Raw genomic sequence first — 19196 nt, 5'->3', positions numbered from 1 at the left:
GGACCGAGGGGGGGGGGGGTATCCCGGGGACCGAGGGGGGGGGGGGGGGGTATCCCGGGACCGAGGGGGGGGGGTATCCCGGGACCGAGGGGGTGTCTGGGACCGAGGGGGGAGTACCGGGACCGAGGGGGGAGTACCGGGACCGAGGGGGGAGTACCGGGACCGAGGGGGGGTGTCCCCGGGACCGAGGGGGGGTCCTGGGATCGAGGGGAGTGTCCCGGGACCGAGGGGGTGTGTCTGGGACCGAGGGGGGGAGTACCGGGACCGAGGGGAGTGTCCCGGGATCGAGGGGGTGTCTGGGACCGAGGGGAGTGTCCCGGGACCGAGGGGGTGTCTGGGACCGAGGGGGGAGTACCGGGACCGAGGGGGGAGTACCGGGGACCGAGGGGGTGTCCCGGGACCGAGGGGGTCTCCCGGGACCGAGGGGGGTGTCCCGGGGGACCGAGGGGGGAGTGTCTGGGACCGAGGGGGTGTCTGGGACCGAGGGGGTGTCTGGGACCGAGGGGGTGTCTGGGACCGAGGGGGTGTCTGGGACCGAGGGGGTGTGTCCCCGGGACCGAGGGGGTGTCTGGGACCGAGGGGGGGAGTACCGGGACCGAGGGGGGAGTACCGGGACCGAGGGGGTGTCCCGGGAACCGAGGGGGTCTCCGGGACCGAGGGGGTGTCCCGGGACCGAGGGGGGTGTCTGGGACCGAGGGGGTGTCTGGGACCGAGGGGGTGTCTGGGACCGAGGGGGTGTCTGGGACCGAGGGGTGGTGTGTCCCGGGGACCGAGGGGGGTGTCTGGGACCGAGGGGGTGTCTGGGACCGAGGGGGGTGTCTGGGACCGAGGGGGTGTCTGGGACCGAGGGGGGTGTTCCGGGACCGAGGGGGGGAGTACCGGGACCGAGGGGGTGTGTCCCGGGACCGAGGGGGTGTGTCCCGGGACCGAGGGGGGTGTGTCCCGGGACCGAGGGGGGAGTACCGGGACCGAAGGGGGTGTCTGGGACCGAGGGAGTGTCTGGGACCGAGGGGGGGTGTCCCGGGACCGAGGGGGGAGTACCGGGACCGAGGGGGGTGTCCCGGGACCGAGGGGGTGTGTCCCAGGACCGGGGGGGGAGTACCGGGACCGAGGGGGTGTTCCAGGACTGCGGGGGGGGGGGGGGGGGGGCGGGCGAATGTTACACGGTGACGATTTGAATGGTAATTCATTGATTATAAACCTATTTTGGGACAAAAATGCAAATTCTTTCTTTTCTGACCAAATGTGAGATGAAGATACAAGAACCAATCAGGAAGACAAACGGTGATATTGGCTTTACAGCAAGGGGCTGGGACACCAGAATAAGGGCCGGGATTCTCCCCCCAACCGGCGCCAAAGAGCGGCGTGAAGCCCAGCGGCGTGAAGCCCTGCGGCGTCGGGCCGCACGCGAGGTGTGGAATCCTCCGCACTTTCGAGGGCTAGTCCAGCGCTGGAGGGCCTCCGCCAGCCGGCGCGAGTTGGCGCATGCGCGGGAGCACCAGCCTGTTCTGGCACATGCGCAGGGGGTTTCTTCTCACGCCGGCCATTGCGGAGCTTTACACAGGCCGGCACGGAGGGAAAGAGTGCCCCCACGGCACAGGCACGCCCGCAGATTGGTGAGCCCCCGATCGCGGGCAAGGTCATCCCCCCCCCCCCCCCCCAGGGCCAGATCCCCCGCGCCCACCCGAGGACCTCCGCAGGCCCGCCCTCAGAGCCAGGTCCCTCCGTACGGACCTGGTCTAATCCACGCCGGCGGGGACTGGCCGAGAACGGGCGGCCGCTCGGCCCATCGGGGGACCGGAGAATCGCCGGGAGGGGGGGGTGGGCACTGCCAACGGCCCCCCGACCGTCGCCAAAAAAAATGGCGTTGGAACGGCGGGGCGTGATTCACACACCGCCCCCCAGCGATTCTCCGACCCGGCGGGGGGTCGGAGAATCCCGCCCAAGGAGTTTAGTAAAATCACACCAGTAATACTGTGAGGGCGGTTTACTCTCCTTCCATACAAACGTCCCTTCTCTGCTCAATTTGTCCTTCTTATAAGACCACTTCTGGTCCCCGTCGCCATGTACTTGGTGTGGGCTTGCTCCTCACTGTCCCATCTACTCCCGATTTTTCAAGTAAAAATTTGAAAAAAGTAGTGGAAAAAGGTGCAAAACGTCTGTCACGAGCGGCAGCTACCAAATGTGAGATCTCCTACTCCATGGCAGCCAACAAGAGGCGGGCCACATTGGATTTGGTACTGGGGTAATGAACCGGGCCAAGTGTTAGATTTGGTTGTGGGAGAGCACTTTGGAGATAGTGACCACAATTCAGTGACTTTCACTATCGCAATGGAGAGGGATAGGAACATACAGCAGCGCAAGGTTTATAACTGGGGGAAGGGTAATTACCATGTGATTAGGCAAAAATTGGGGAGCATAAGATGGAAACAGGAACTGTCAGGGATAGGCATAATTGAGATGTGGAGCTTGTTCAAGGAGATGGTGTCCTTGATATGCATGTCCCTGTCAGGCAGGGAGGAAAAGGTCGAGTGAGGGGAACATGGTTTACAAAAGAGGTTGAATGTCTTGTCAAAAGGAAGAAGGGGGCTTATGTAAGGATGAGAAAACAAGGTTCAGTTAGGGCACTTGAGAGATACAAGATAGCTAGGAAGGAGCTCAGGAAAGGGCTTAGGAGAGCTCGGAAGGGGGCATGAGAAGTCCTTGGCGGTAGGATCAAGGAAAACCCCAAGGCATTTTACACATATGTGAGGAAAAGAAGAATGACCAAGGTGAAGTTAGGGCTGGTCAAGGACAGTAGTGGGAACGTGTGCATGGAGTCTGAAAATATAGGAGAGACCCTAAATGAATACTTTTCTTCAGTGTTCACAAAGGAGAGGGGCCATGTTGTTGAGGAGGATAGTGCAATACAGGCTGGTAGGCTGGAGGAGGTAGATATTTGGAAGGAAGATGTGTTAGAAATTTGAGAAGCCTGAGGATAGATAAGTCCCCTGGGCCTGATGGGATATATCCTAGGATTCTTTGGGAGGCGAGGGATGAGATTGCAGAGCCTTTGGCTTTATGTCCTCACTGTCTACAGGAATAGTGCCAGAAGACTGAGAGGCGCGAATATTGTCCCTTGTTCAAGAAAGGAAATAGGTATAATCCTGGGAATTATAGGCCGGTTAGTCTCACTTCGGTCATCGGTAAATTATTGGAAAGGGTCCTGAGGGATAGGATTTATGATCATTTTGGAAAGATACAGCTTAATCCAGGATAGGTCAGCACGCATTTGTGAGGGGTAAGTCTTGCCTCACAAGTTTGATTGTATTCTTTGAGGAGGTAACTAAGTACATAGATGAAGGTAGAGCAGTTGATGTCGTATACATGGATTTTAGTAAGGCATTTGATAAGGTGCCCCATGGTCGGCTCATGCAGAAAGTAAAGAGGCATGGCATAGAGGGAAATTTGGCCCGATTGGATCAGTAACTGGCTATCACATAGAAGACAGAGGGTGGTGGTAGATGGTAAATTTTCATCCTGGAGACCAGTTACCAGCGGTGTACCACAGGGATCAGTACTGGGTCCTCTGCTATTTGTGATTCTTATCAATGACTTGGATGATGGAGTTGAAGGTTGGGTTAGTAAATTTGCTGATGACACCAAGATTGGTGGTAGTGGATGAGGTGGAGGGCTGTTGTAGGCTGCAAAGAGACATTGATAGGATGCAGAGCTGGGCTGAAAAGTGGCAGGTGGAGTTTAACCCTGATAAGTGTGAGGTGATTAATTTTGGTAGGACAAATTTGAATGCGGATTACAGGAGTGAACGACAGGGTTCTGAAGAATGTGGAGGAGCAGAGAGATCTCGGAGTTCATGTCACATAGATCTCTGAAAGTTGCCACCCAAGTGGATAGAGCCGTGAAGGAAAGCCTATAGTGTGTTAGAGTTTATTAACAGGGGGCTTGAGTTTAAGAGCCGTGAGGTTATGCTGCAACTGTACAAGACCTTGGTTAGACCATATTTGGAGTATTGTGTGCAGTTCTGGTCACCTCATTATAGGAAGGATGTGGAAGCATTGGAAAGGGTGCAAAGGAGATTTACCAGGGATGCTGCCTGGATTGGAGGGTAGGTCTTATGAGGAAAGGTTGAGGGAGCTAGGACTTTTCTCATTGGAGCGAAGGAGGATGAGGTGACTTAATTGAGGTGTATAAGATGGATAGATGGAGTGGACGTTCAGCGGACTTTTTCCTCGGGTGGATATGTAGCTGTTACAAGGGGGCATAACTATAAGGTTCATGGTGGAAGATATAGGAGGGATGTCAGAGGTAGGTTCTTTACTCAGAGAGTGGTTGGGGCGTGGAACGCACTCCCAGCTATGGTAGCGGAGTCGGACACTTTAGGAACTTTCATGCGGTTATTGGATAGGCATATGGAGGGCACTAGAATAATTGGGAGTAGGTTGATTTGATCTTAATTTCAGACTAGTTTGGCACAACATCGTGGGCCAAAGGGCCTGTTCTGTGCTGTACAGTTTTATGTTTAACGGAAGTCCTCCTTACATACAAACATAGAAAATAGAGGCAGGAGGAGGCCATTCGGCCCTTCGAGCCTGCTCTGCCATTCATTATGATTATGGCTGACCATCAAGTTCAATACCCTGACCCCGACTTCTCTCCATAGCCCTTGCCCCCTTTAGCCCCTAGAGCTGTATCTAATTCCTTCATGAAATTACCCAACGTTTTGGCCGCAACTACTTTCTGTGGGAGTGAATTCCACAGATTCACCGCTCTCTGGGTGAAGAAATTTCTCCTCACCTCAGTCCTTCTAACCCTTATCCTCAAACTATGACCCCTAGTCCTGGACTCCCCCACCATCGGGAACATCCTTTCTGAATCTACAGAAACATGTGGACATATTTTCGGGATTTTGACAAACGATAGACAGTTTCCTGGATTGATAGGGTTGACAATGAGAACTTGATGGGCCAATATTCCCCGGGATTTGGAATAGTGAGAAGTGATCTCACTGGAATGGAGGAAGCTCAATCATCGGGTATGTTCAAAGAATAGGCCGATAAATTTCTAGATACCAATGATATCAGGGGTACTGGGATGGTGTGGAAAGATAGCATTGACATCAAAGATCTCCCATGATCGAGTTAAATGGTGAAACGAGCTCCTGCTTCGAGATGTATAAATGTTTATTTTAGGAGGCTGACAGGGTCGAGGTTGTTTTCTGCTGGCTAGGGTGTGGAACTGGAGGTTAGAGTGTTGGGATTACGGGTCGACCTCTGCACACTGATGTGGAAGAGGAACGTTTCTCACTGATGGTTGGAATTTGCAGACGGAATATATTCAGATGTTGGGAATGACAGATTTGTGGAATTAAGGGAAAGACATGGGGACTGGACAGGAAAGTGGAGCTGAGGATGGAATATCAGCATTGATTTTACTGAATGGTGGAGCAGACTCGAGGGGCTGAATGGCCTCCTTATGTTGCGTGATTGGTTGTTTCTTTATTCCATTTTTACTGGTGTCGTATATTTTGACCAAAAGAGCTGGAATATCCCGTTTGTGTAATCATGGTGAATATTAGTGTCTGAAATTACAAACATGAAGCAGCTTTTACCTTATGGGTTGGCTTTTGGTTCTTCATGACCATTGAAATGGTCTTACTGAGGATCGCAGATTGTGCAGCTGAAAGAATAAAAGTTTAATCTTATTTCAATGTGTAATGGAGGTTAAACAGTAAGCGCACCCAGTAAACAGAGCCCCCCCCCCCCCCCCCCCTTTGCTCAGTTACACTGCTGCAGACTCAGGTTTAGAACAAAGAAATGTACAGCACAGGAACAGGCCCTTCGGCCCTCCAAGCCCGTGCCGACCATGCTGCCCGACTAAACTACAATCTTCTACACTTCCTGGGTCCGTATCCCTCTATTCCCATCCTATTCATGTATTTGTCAAGATGCCCCTTAAATGTCACTATCGTCCCTGCTTCCACCACCTCCTCCGGCAGCGACTTCCAGGCACCCACTACCCTCTGTGTAAAAAAACTTACCTCGTACATCTCCTCTAAACTTTGCTCCTTGCACCTTAAACCTATGCCCCCCAGTAATTGACCGCTCTACCCTGGGAAAAAGTTTCTTACTATCCACTCTGTCTATACCCCTCATAATTTTGTAGACGTCTATCAGGTCGCCCCTCAACCTCCTTCGTTCCAGTGAGAACAAACCGAGTTTATTCAATCGCTCCTCATAGCTTATGCCCTCCATACCAGGCAACATCCTGGTAAATCTCTTCTGCAACCTCTCTAAAGCCTCCACTTCTGGTAGTGTGGCGACCAGAATTGAACACTATACTCCAAGTGTGGCCTAACTAAGGTTCTATACAGCTGCAACGTGACTTGCCAATTCTTATACTCAATGCCCCGGCCAATGAAGGCAAGCATGCCGTATGCCTTCTTGACTACCTTCTCCATCTGTGTTTCCCCCTTCAGTGACCTGTGGACCTGTACACCAAGATCTCTCTGACCTCACATTTGGCCGGATTAAACTCCATCTGCCATCTCGCTGCCCAAGTCTCCAGACAATCTAAATCCTGCTGTATCCTCAGACGGCCCTCATCGCTATCCGCAATTCCACCAACCTTTGTGTCATCTGCAAACTTACTAATCAGACCAGTTACATTTTCCTCCAAATCATTTATATATTCTACAAACAGCAAAGGTCCCAGCATTGATCCCTGCGGAACACCACTAGTCACAGCCCTCCAATCCTAAAAGCACCCTTCCACTGCTACTCTCTGCCTTCTATGACCTAGCCAGTTCTGTATCCATCTTGCCAGCTCACCCTTGATCCCGTGTGACTTCACCTTTTGTACCAGTCTGCTATTATGGGCCAGGGTTTAGAGAACCACAAAGTGTATCATGGAGTTCACCTGACCCACAACTTTTACTAGATTGTGGTCTGGGGAGCACACGGTCCCACTCTACAGGTGTGGTACAGCAGAAAATGTACCTGTGGTTTTTAAAACAAAACAATGTTTATCCTATGAACTCAAGTTAACCTTTCTGAAACAAACAGTGAACATCTTAGCAACCAGTAAATCAAATACACCCCCAAAGAATACAACACTAAGTAATCTGTATGCTGTTCTTTTAACATCCAAAAACGTAACAAACCTCTAAACGGGAGCACATCAAAGTTTACATTCAAGACTGAAATCATTTATAATTCTGAATTCACCAAATGATTAAGGTAGTCTTTGGATGGCAGACTCCAGATGCAGCTCCCTGAAAAACACAGACACATCCAAGCTCTTCTCAAACTGAAACTAAAAAGTAGAGCTCAGCTCCACCCACACTCTGACATCACTCCAGTAACATGAGCAGCTCCATTTCTTTTTTTTTTAAATAATATTTTATTGAAAATTTTTGGTCAACCAACACAGTACATTGTGCATCCTTTACACAACATTATAACAATACAGATAATAATGACCTTTTTTATTTAAACAAGAACAAAAGAAAACAACAACAAATAAATAAATATTAAATAACAAAAATAAAAACTAGCCCTAATTGGCAACTGCCTTGTCTCAGGCCACCCCCCCCCCCCCCCACCCCCCCCCCCCCCAAGTTCTGGGCCGCTGCTGCTGCCTTCTTTGTTCTCCCCTATCTATCTTTCCGCAAGATATTCGACGAACGGTTGCCACCGCCTTGTAAACCCTTGAGCCGACCCCCTTAGGACGAACTTAATCCGCTCTAACTTTATGAACCCCGCCATATCATTTATCCAGGTCTCCACCCCCGGGGGCTTGGCTTCTTTCCACATTAGCAATATTCTGCGCCGGGCTACTAGGGACGCAAAGGCCAAAACATCGGCCTCTTTCGCCTCCTGCACTCCCGGCTCTTGTGCAACCCCAAATATAGCCAACCCCCAGCTTGGTTCGACCCGGACTCCTACTACTTTCGAAAGCACCTTTGTCACCCCCATCCAAAACCCCTGTAGTGCCGGGCATGACCAAAACATATGGGTATGATTCGCTGGGCTTCTCGAGCACCTCGCACACCTATCCTCCACCCCAAAAAATTTACTGAGCCGTGTTCCAGTCATATGTGCCCTGTGTAATACCTTAAACTGAATCAGGCTTAGCCTGGCGCACGAGGACGACGAGTTTACCCTGTTTAGGGCATCTGCCCACATCCCCTCCTCAATCTCCTCCCCTAGCTCTTCTTCCCATTTCCCTTTTAGTTCGTCCATCATAGTCTCCCCTTCGTCTCTCATTTCCCTATATATATCCGACACCTTACCGTCCCCCACCCATTTCTTTGAGATGACTCTGTCCTGCACCTCTTGTGTCGGGAGCTGCGGGAATTCCCTCACCTGCTGCCTCGCAAAAGCCCTCAATTGCATGTACCTGAATGCATTCCCTTGGGGCAACCCATATTTCTCGGTCAGCGCTCCCAGACTCGCAAACTTCCCATCCACAAATAGATCTTTCAATTGCGTTATACCTGCTCTTTGCCACATTCCATATCCCCCATCCATTCCCCCCGGGGCAAACCTATGGTTGTTTCTTATCGGGGACCCCCCCAGTGCTCCGGTCTTTCCCCTATGTCGTCTCCACTGTCCCCAAATCTTCAGTGTAGCTACCACCACCGGACTCGTGGTATAGTTCCTTGGTGAGAACGGCAATGGGGCTGTCACCATAGCCTGCAGGCTGGTCCCCTTACAGGACGCCCTCTCTAATCTCTTCCACGCCGCTCCTTCCTCCTCTCCCATCCACTTACTCACCATTGAAATATTAGTGGCCCAATAATACTCACTTAGGCTCGGTAGTGCCAGCCCCCCCCTATCCCTACTACGCTGTAAGAATCCCTTCCTCACTCTCGGAGTCTTCCCGGCCCAAACAAAACCCATAATACTCTTTTCTATCCTTTTGAAAAAAGCCTTCGTGATCACCACCGGGAGACACTGAAACACAAAAAGGAATCTCGGGAGGACCACCATCTTAACTGCCTGCACCCTCCCTGCCATTGACAATGCTACCATGTCCCATCTCTTGAAATCTTCCTCCATCTGTTCCACCAACCGCGTCAAATTTAGCCTGTGCAATGTGCCCCAATTCTTAGCTATCTGGATCCCCAGGTAACGAAAGTCTCTTGTTACCTTCCTCAACGGTAGGTCTTCTATTTCTCTACTCTGCTCCCCTGGATGCACCACAAACAGCTCACTCTTTCCCATGTTCAATTTATACCCTGAAAAATCCCCAAACTCCCCAAGTATCCGCATTATTTCTGGCATCCCCTCCGCTGGATCCGCCACATATAGTAGCAGATCATCCGCATATAAAGATACCCGGTGTTCTTCTCCTCCCCTAAGTATTCCCCTCCATCCCTTGGAACCTCTCAGCGCTATCGCCAGGGGCTCAATCGCCAGTGCAAACAGTAATGGGGACAGAGGACATCCCTGCCTTGTCCCTCTGTGGAGCCGAAAATATGCCGATCCCCGTCCATTCGTGACCACACTCGCCACTGGGGCCCTATACAACAGCTGCAACCATCTAACATACCCCTCTCCGAACCCAAATCTCCTCAACACCTCCCACAGATAATCCCACTCCACTCTATCAAATGCTTTCTCGGCATCCATCGCCACTACTATCTCCGTTTCACCCTCTGGTGGGGCCATCATCATTACGCCTAACAACCTCCGTATGTTCGTGTTCAGCTGTCTCCCCTTCACAAACCCAGTTTGGTCCTCATGAACCACCCCCGGGACACATTCCTCTATTCTCATTGCCATTACCTTGGCCAAGACCTTGGCATCTACATTGAGGAGGGAGATTGGTCTGTAGGACCCGCATTGTAGCGGATCCTTTTCCTTCTTTAAAAGAAGCGATATCGTTGCTTCTGACATAGTCGGGGGCAGTTGTCCCCTTTCCTTTGCCTCGTTGAAGGTCCTCGTCAGTAGCGGGGCGAGCAAGTCCAAATATTTTCTGTAAAATTCAACTGGGAATCCGTCCGGTCCCGGGGCCTTTCCCGTCTGCATGTTCCTAATTCCTTTCACCACTTCTTCTACCGTGATCTGTGCTCCCAATCCCATCCTTTCCTGCTCTTCCACCTTGGGAATTTCCAGCCGATCCAAAAACTCCATCATTCTCTCCCTCCCATCCGGGGGTTGAGCTTCATACAATTTTTTATAAAATGTCTTGAACACTTCATTCACTCTCTCCGCTCCCCGCTCCGTCTCTCCATCTTCGTCTCTCACCCCCCCTATTTCCCTCGCTGCTCCCCTTTTCCTCAATTGGTGTGCCAGCAATCTGCTCGCCTTCTCTCCATATTCATACTGTACACCCTGCGCCTTCCTCCATTGTGCCTCTGCAGTGCCTGTGGTCAGCAAGTCAAATTCCACATGCAGCCTTTGCCTTTCCCTATACAGTCCCTCCTCCGGTGCTTCCGCATACTGTCTGTCCACCCTCAAAAGTTCTTGCAACAACCGCTCCCGTTCCTTACTCTCCTGCTTCCCTTTATGTGTCCTTATTGATATCAGCTCCCCCCTAACCACCGCCTTCAACGCCTCCCAGACCACTCCCACCTGAACCTCCCCATTGTCATTGAGTTCCAAGTACTTTTCAATGCATCCCCTCACCCTTAAGCACACCCCCTCATCCGCCATTAGTCCCATATCCATTCTCCAGGGTGGACGCCCTCTTGTTTCCTCCCCTATCTCCAAGTCTACCCAGTGTGGGGCATGATCCGAAATGGCTATAGCCGTATATTCCGTTCCCCTCACCCTCGGGATCAATGCCCTACCCAACACAAAAAAGTCTATGCGTGAATAGACTTTATGGACATAGGAGAAAAACGAGAACTCCTTACTCCTAGGTCTACTGAATCTCCACGGGTCCACCCCTCCCATCTGCTCCATAAAATCCTTAAGCACCTTGGCTGCTGCCGGCCTCCTACCAGTCCTGGACTTCGACCTATCCAGCCTTGGTTCCAACACCGTGTTAAAGTCTCCCCCCATTATCAGCTTTCCGGTCTCTAGGTCTGGGATGCGTCCTAGCATTCGCCTCATAAAATTGGCATCGTCCCAATTCGGGGCATACACGTTTACCAACACCACCATCTCTCCCTGTAATTTGCCACTCACCATCACGTATCTGCCCCCGTTATCCGCCACTATAGTCTTTGCCTCGAACATTACCCGCTTCCCCACTAATATAGCCACCCCCCTGTTTTTCGCATCCAGCCCCGAATGGAACACCTGCCCTACCCATCCTTTGCGCAACCTAACCTGATCTATCAGTTTCAGGTGCGTTTCCTGTAACATGACCACATCTGCTTTAAGTTTCTTAAGGTGTGCGAGTACTCGTGCCCTCTTTATCGGCCCGTTAAGCCCCCTCACGTTCCACGTGATCAGCCGAGTTGGGGGGCTTCCCACCGCCCCCCCCTTGCCGGTTAGCCATCATCTTTTTCCAGCTTCTCGCCCAGTTCCCACGCGGCTGTATTTCTCCCAGACGGTGCCCCCCCGCCCATCCTTTCCCGCACCCACTCCCCCCTTTCCCCAGCAGCAGCAACCCAGTAATTCCCCCCTCCCCCCCCCCCCACTAGACCCCCCGCTAGCGTAATTACTCCCCCCATGTTGCTCCCAGAAGTCAGCAAACTCTGGCTGACCTCGGCTTCCCCCCGTGATCACGGCTCGCCCCGTGCGGTGCCCCCTCCTTCCTGCTTCTCTATTCCCGCCATAATTATCATAGCGCGGGAACCAAGCCCGCGCCTCTCCCTCGGCCCCGCCTCCCATGGCCAACGCCCCATCTCCTCTCCCTCCCCACCTCCCCCCATCACCACCTGTGGGAGAAAGAAAAGTTACCATACCGCAGGATTAATCATACAATCCCTCTTCGCCCCCCCCCCCCCCCCCCCCCCCCACTCGTCCCACCACTTTGTCCAAACGTTCATTTTCGTAGTCCAATCATTCCAATTTTTCTTCTACAATAAAAGTCCACGCTTCATCCGCCGTCTCAAAGTAGTGGTGCCTCCCTTGATATGTGACCCACAGTCTTGCCGGTTGCAGCATTCCAAACTTTATCTTTTTTTTGTGAAGTACCGCTTTGGCCCGATTAAAGCTCGCCCTCCTTCTCGCCACCTCCGCACTCCAATCTTGATAGACGCGGATCACCGCGTTCTCCCATTTACTACACCGAGTTTTCTTCGCCCATCTAAGGACCATTTCTCTATCCTTAAAACGGAGAAATCTCACCACTATGGCTCTGGGAGCTTCTCCTGCTCTCGGTCCTCGCACCATAACTCGGTATGCTCCCTCCACCTCCAACGGACCCGTCGGGGCCTCCACTCCCATTAACGAGTGCAGCATCGTGCTCACATATGCCCCGACGTCCGCCCCCTCCACACCTTCAGGAAGGCCAAGAATCCTCAAGTTGTTCCTCCTTGCGTTATTTTCCAGTGCCTCCAACCTCTCCACAGATCGTTTCTGGTGTGCCTCCTGTATCTCCGACTTCACCACCAGGCCCTGTATGTCGTTTTCATTCTCTGCTGCTTTCGCCTTCACGACCCGAAGCTCCTGCTCCTGGGTCTTTTGTTCCTCTTTCAGCCCTTCAATCGCCTGTAATATCGGGGCCAACAACTCTTTCTTCATTTCCTTTTTTATCTCCTCCACGCAGCGTTTCAAAAACTCTTGTTGTTCAGGGCCCCATATGAAACTGCCACCTTCCGACGCCATCTTGGTTTCTGCTTGCCTTCCTTGCCGTTGTTCCAAAGGATCCGCTGCAATCCGGCCACTTTCCTCTCCTTTTTCCATCCGTGTCCAGGGGGAACACCCTTCTGGTTTACCGCACGGTGTTTTCAGCCGTTAAAATTGCCGTTGGGGCTCCTATCAAGAGCCCAAAAGTCCGTTTCACAGGGAGCTGCCGAAACGTGCGACTCAGCTGGTCATCGCCGCACCCGGAAGCTTCAGCAGCTCCATTTCTTAAAGGTACATTTCTTAAACACCCATTTCTTAAAGGGTACTCTCACATGACACTGCCATGAGGGACCTTGTCAAAGGTCTTACTGAAGTCCATATAGACAACATCCACTGCCCTACCTGCATCAATCATCTTTGTGACCTCCTTGAAAAACTCATCAAGTTAGTGAGACACGACTTCCCCTTCAGAAATCCGTGCTGCCTCTCGCTAATACATCGACCCTACAATCAGCCTGGCTTTCCTTTTGCCAATTAGATTCTCTACAGATTTTTGATGCTAAACCAAATTATTTGACTCTCATTTAACAATAAATTTCAAACATCTTTGTTTACTTCTCCTGCGGGAAGTCAGATTTCTCCCCACATCCCGTAAACAAAACAAAAAGTCTCGAAACGTTGTCCTTTGCATTGTGTGTGTCCCCGGCCCAGCCATCATTGAGGAGGTGGATTTTTAAAAATTCATTTTTACGGGCAGTGGCTTCGCTGACTGGGCCAGCATTTGTTGCCCATCCTGAATTGTTCTCAAGAAGGTGGTGGTGAGCTGCCTTCTTGAACCTGTTCTGACCCCCTGGCTAGTGCACGGTCAATTCCAGTTCCACTTGACCTGGAATCCCAACACAAGTGAATTAACCAATAATTCTTCGAAAAATACCCAGTAATTTTGGCTCATGGTTGGCCAATAATCACAGTCACCAGGTTTGTAAATTTAAAGACATTTATTGTTTATTTATAGCAAGACCTATATTGAAATATGCAGCAAATACAATGGGTTGTTTATTATCTAATTCCTAATTCGCCACAACGTGCCCCCCCCCAACCTTCTACAAACGCATTAGACAGACAAACACAGAGGGAGGAGAGGGGTAAAAAGAATCTTAAGTAAAAGGAGGGGGGGGGGGAAAGAGAGGAGAAATAATCTTTGTTTCAGGTGATGGTTTCCAACAGCTTATTCCTCTTCAAACCTTGCTTTCAGTTTGAGATTTTCATTGCAGATTCATTCAGGTCTCTGTACTTTCAGAAATACAGCACTCAGCCTTCTGCAGAGAGAGTGAGTGAGTCCTGGTTATGGTTTGCAGCCTGTAATGGTTTTCCTGTCGATTCATTCATTCAGGTTCTATGCAGTATCAGAAAGATGCCAGTGCTGTAGCTGCACTGTTACAGGTTGGTTAGGGGTGACTACGTTCTGCAGCACAAGTCTTCGATACTATTGCCGGAATATTGTCAGGACCCAGAGCCTTTGCAGTATCCAGTGCTTTCAGCCGTTTCTTGATGTTACGTGGAGTGAATCGAATCGGCTGAAGACTGGCATCTGTGATGCTGGGACCTCCAGAGGAGACCGAGACGGATCATCCTTGCGGCACTTTTGGCTCAAGATTATTGTAAATGCTTCAGCCTGGCTTTTGCACTGCTGGACTCCATCATTGAGGATGGGGATATTAGTGGAACTTCATCCTCTGGTGAGCTGTTTAATTGCCCACCACCATTCACTACTCAGTGTAGCAAGATCGCAGAATTGTGATCTAGTGACTGTGGGATCACCCAGCTCTGTCCGTGTTATGTGGTTCTGTTATTTATTAAGTGTAGGGTCCTCCGAGTCTTCCAACAGGAATTCACTCAGTTGGTAAATGTGAAGATTATTTGTGTAACCTCTGCATTTACAGGGCTGGAAACTGACATTTGATCATTTATACTTATAGGAGTCAAATTTCAACCATTTCTTTGCTGCCTGCTCCAGAATGCAACACTAGCAATCTTTATCTAGCAATCTTTATATTGCCAAAAAAATGTTGATAATATTGCTCTATTTGACTTGCGTTCACCCTCCTCTCTTCACTGTGAACCTGCACAGAGGCCAGGCTGCTGTTATAGTTCTTGCAGCCGATGGTGACAGCTGATGGTGCAAAACCCCATCTTATTCACTAATGTCCTTTAGGGAAGGAAATCTGCCGCCGTTACCTGGTCTGGCCTACGTGTGACTCCAGGCCCACAGCAATGTGGTTGACTCCGAAATGCTCTCAGGGATGGGCAATAAATGCCAACCCAAAAACCCAATAAAAACATTTATAAAAAAAATAAATGCCAACCCAGCCAGCAACGCCCACATTCCACGTACGAAAATAAATACGAAGCTAATTGCCCATTACTTTCATTACCTTCTCTGCACAGCATCTTCTCTGGAATTGAACTCCGAACTTTATCAAGCTAATTCTTTTTGTTGGTTTCACTAGCATTTGACAAGCTACAAGATTTATCATTTTAGCATCTATACTCAGTCACTAATTTATGCACAGACAAAATCTAAAATTAGTAAAGTTTGCATGATTTTAGAAAAGCTGAAAATTATGAAAATATTTCCGTGTCCCTCAGGATGAACATGGTTGGCAGTTATTCCCTGGTTAGGGTCTTTCAGCGCCCCCATTAATGTTCACACTCTCACTAACCAGAGACACATGGTGTGGGGAGGACAGGAAGGGGCAGATTTTGATCTGTCATTAAAGATCACATTATTATTCTGAAGGACAGTCAATAACCCAAATCTTCCATCCTGCCATCTGTTCCTAGTTCCCTTTGACACACTGCTCACTTTTGTTCTGCCATTCACACATTCTAATCAGTGCTAGTCAGGAATGTCAGGATAGATAAGATGAATACATGGCTCGAGAGATGGTGCAAGAGGGAGGGATTCAAATTCCTGGGACACTGGAACCGGTTCTGGGGGAGGTGGGACCATTACAAACCGGACGGTCTGCACCTGGGCAGGACTGGAACCAATTTCCCAGGGGGAGTGTTTTCTAGAGCTGTTGGGGAGGGTTGAAACTAATGTGGCAGGGGGATGGGAACCAATGCAGGAAGTCAGGGGAAGTAAGGTGGGGACAGAAACAAAAGACAGTGAGGGAAAAGTGAAAGGCAGAGAAATCAAAGTTAAAAATCAAAAAGGGCCACAGTGCAGAAGACAGAGACTGTGGGGAACTCAGTGAATGGGTCCAGTAAGGCCAAGAGAAATAAAACACGGAGAGTGTACAAAACATGACCGGACAGATGGTCTGAGAAAGCAGGGCAGAGAGCAAGGGAAGTCTAGATTAAACTACATTTATTTCAATGCAAGAGGCCTAACAGGCAAGACAGATGAACTCAGGGCATAAATGGGTACATGGGACTGGTATATTATGGCTATTACTGAAACATGGCTAAAGGAGGGGCAGGACTGGCAGCTTAATGTTCCGGGGCACAGATGCTAGAAGAAAGATAGAACAGGAGGTAATGTCCAAAAGGGTGGGGGTGTGGGCTTGGGTAGGGTGCTCTTTCCAAGGGCCGGTGCAATTTGTCGAGTGGATTCAGGAGGAATTTCTCATTCAATATATAGATGGCCCGACTAGAGAGGAGACAAAACCTGACCTCCTCTTGGGGAATAAGGAAGGTGACGGAAGTATTAGTGAGGGATCACTTTGGGACCAGTGACCATAATTCCATTAGTTTTAACTAAGCTATGGAGAATGATAGTTCTGGCCCAAAAGTTAAAATTCTAAATTGGGGCAAGGCCAATTTCGATGGTATTAGACAGGAACTTTCAAAAGCTGATTGGGGAGCCTGTTGGCAGGCACAGGGACGGCTGGTAAATGGGAGGCTTTCAAAAGTGTGTTAAACAGGGTTCAAGGTGAGCACATTCCTTTTAGAGTGAAGGGCAAGGCTGGAGGAGGAGGAAACCCTGGATGACTCGGGATATCTTGGGCCTGGTCAAAAAGGCGGCGAAAAATAACATGTATCGGCAGCTGGGATCAAGTGGATCCCTTGAAGAGTATAGGGCTTGTCAGAGTAAAGAGGGAAATCAGGAGGGCAAAAATGGAACATGAGATTGTCTTGGCAGATAAGGCAAAGGAGAATCCAAAGAGCTTCTACAAATACATAAAGAGCAAAAGAGTAACGAGGGAGAGAGTCGGGCCTCTTAAGGATCTACAAGGCCATCTATGTGCGGATCCACAAGAGATGGGTGAGATCCGACATGAATATTCTCATCGGTATTTACTGTTGAGGAAGGCCTGGATGTGAGGGAATTTTAGGAAATAAACAGTGATGTCTTGAGGAGTGTACATATTACAGAGGAGGTGTGGAGGTATTAAAGCGCACCAAGGTAGATAAATCCCCAGGAACCTGATGAAATGTATCGTAGGACGTTGTGGGAGGCTAGGGAGGAAATTACCAGTCCCCTAGCTGAGATATTTGAATCATGGACAACCACAGGAGAAGTGTCTGAAGATTGAGCCAGGAGGGAACATGAGACGTCTTTGGTAGGTAGGATCAAGGATAACCCTAAAGTTTTCTATAGATATGTCAGGAATAAAAGAATGACTAGGGTAAGAGTAGGGCCAGTCAAGGACAGCAGTGGGAAGTTGTGCTTGGAATCCGAGGAGATAGGAGAGGTGCTAAATGAATATTTTCCGTCAGTATTTACTGAGGAAAAAGACAATGTTGTCGAGGTGAATACTGAGATTCAGGCTACTAGACTAGAAGGGCTTGAGGTTCATAAGGAAGAGGTGTTAACAATTCTGGAAAGGGTGAAAATAGATAAGTCCCCTGGGCCGGATGGGATTTATCCTAGGATTCTCTGGGAAGCTAGGGAGGAGATTGCTGAGACTTTGGCTTTGATCTTTAAGTCATCTTTGTCAACAGGAATAGTGCCAGAAGACTGAAGGATAGTTAATGTTGTCCCCTTGTTCAAGAAGGGGAGTAGAGACAACCCCGGTAACGATAGACCAGTGAGCCTTACTTCTGTTGTGGGCAAAATCTTGGAAAGGTTTATAAGAGATAGGATGTATAATCATCTGGAAAGGAATTATTTGATTAGACATGGTCAACATGGTTTCGTGAAGGGTAGGTCGTGCCTCACAAACCTTATTGAGTTCTTTGAGAAGATGACCAAACAGGTGGATGAGGGTAAAGCAGTTGATGTGGTGTATATGGATTTCAGTAAAGCGTTTGATAAGGTTCCCCACGGTAGGCTACTGCAGAAAATACGGAAGCATGGGATTCAGGGAGATTTAGCGGTTTGGATCAGAAATTGGCTAGCTGGAAGAAGACAAAGGGTGGTGGTTGATGGGAAGTGTTCAGACTGGAGTCCAGTTACTAGTGGTGTACCACAAGGATCTGTTTTGGGGCCACTGCTGTTTGTCATTTTTATAAAGGGAGGAGGGCATAGAAGGATGAGTGAGTACATTTGCAGATGACACTAAAGTTGGTGGAGTTGTGGACAGTGCGGAAGAATGTTACAAGTTACAGAGGGACATAGATAAGCTGCAGCGCTGGGCTGAGAGGTGGCAAATGGAGTTTAATGCAGAAAAGTGTGAGGTGATTCATTTTGGAAGGAATAACAGGAAGACTGAGTACTGGGCTAATGGTAAGATTCTTGGCAGTGTGGATGAGCAGAGAGATCTCGGTGTCCATGTACATAGATCCCTGAAAGTTGCCACTCAGGTTGAGAGAGTTGTTAAGAAAGTGTACGGTGTGTTAGCTTTTATTGGTAGAGGGATTGAGTTTAGGAGCCATGAGGTCATGTTACAGCTATACAACACTCTGGTGCAGCCGCATTTGGAGTATTGCGTGCAATTCTGGTCGCCGCATTATAGGAAGGATGTGGAAGCATTGGAAAGGGTGCAGAGGAGATTTACCAGAATGTTGCCTGGTATGGAGGGAAGATCTTATGAGGAAAGGCTGAGGGACTTGAGGCTGTTTTCGTTAGAGAGAAGAAGGTTAAGAGGTGACTTAATTGGGGCATACAAGATGATCAGAGGATTGGATAGGGTGGACAGTGAGAGCCTTTTTCCTCGGATGGTGATGTCTAGCACGAGGGGACATAGCTTTAAATTGAGGGGAGATAGATACAAGACAGATGTCAGAGGTAGGTTCTTTACTCAGAGTAGTAAGGGTGTGGAATGTACTGCCTGCAACAGTAGTGGACTCGCCAACACTAAGGGTATTCAAATGGTTTTTGGATAGGCATATGGACGATAAGGGAATAGTGTAGGTGGGCTTTACAGTGGTTTCACAGGTCGGCGCAACACCGAGGGCCGAAGGGCCTGTACTGCGCTGTAATGTTCTATGTTCTATTGGAGGGTAGCAAATGTTGTGCCTTTGTTTAAGAAGGGCCGCAGAGAAAAGCCTGGGAACTACAGACCGGTGAGCCTAACATCTGTGGTGGGTAAGTTGTTAGAAGGTATTCTGAGAGACAGGAAT

General features: G+C 49.7%; 1 protein-coding gene across 1 annotated transcript in view; it reads right to left on the bottom strand.

The window, feature by feature from the left end:
• Positions 1 to 19196, bottom strand: part of sqor (sulfide quinone oxidoreductase) — a 95152-nt gene that overhangs the window by 7285 nt on the left and 68671 nt on the right. Inside the window, 1 exon segment of the mRNA XM_072470238.1 lies at positions 5609 to 5676. Coding sequence (XP_072326339.1) covers positions 5609 to 5676 — 68 coding nt within the window.

This window comes from Scyliorhinus torazame, chromosome 12 (genome assembly GCF_047496885.1).
Source record: "Scyliorhinus torazame isolate Kashiwa2021f chromosome 12, sScyTor2.1, whole genome shotgun sequence".
Classification (NCBI taxonomy): domain Eukaryota; kingdom Metazoa; phylum Chordata; class Chondrichthyes; order Carcharhiniformes; family Scyliorhinidae; genus Scyliorhinus; species Scyliorhinus torazame.
This window is presented reverse-complemented; position numbering and strand designations above follow the sequence as displayed.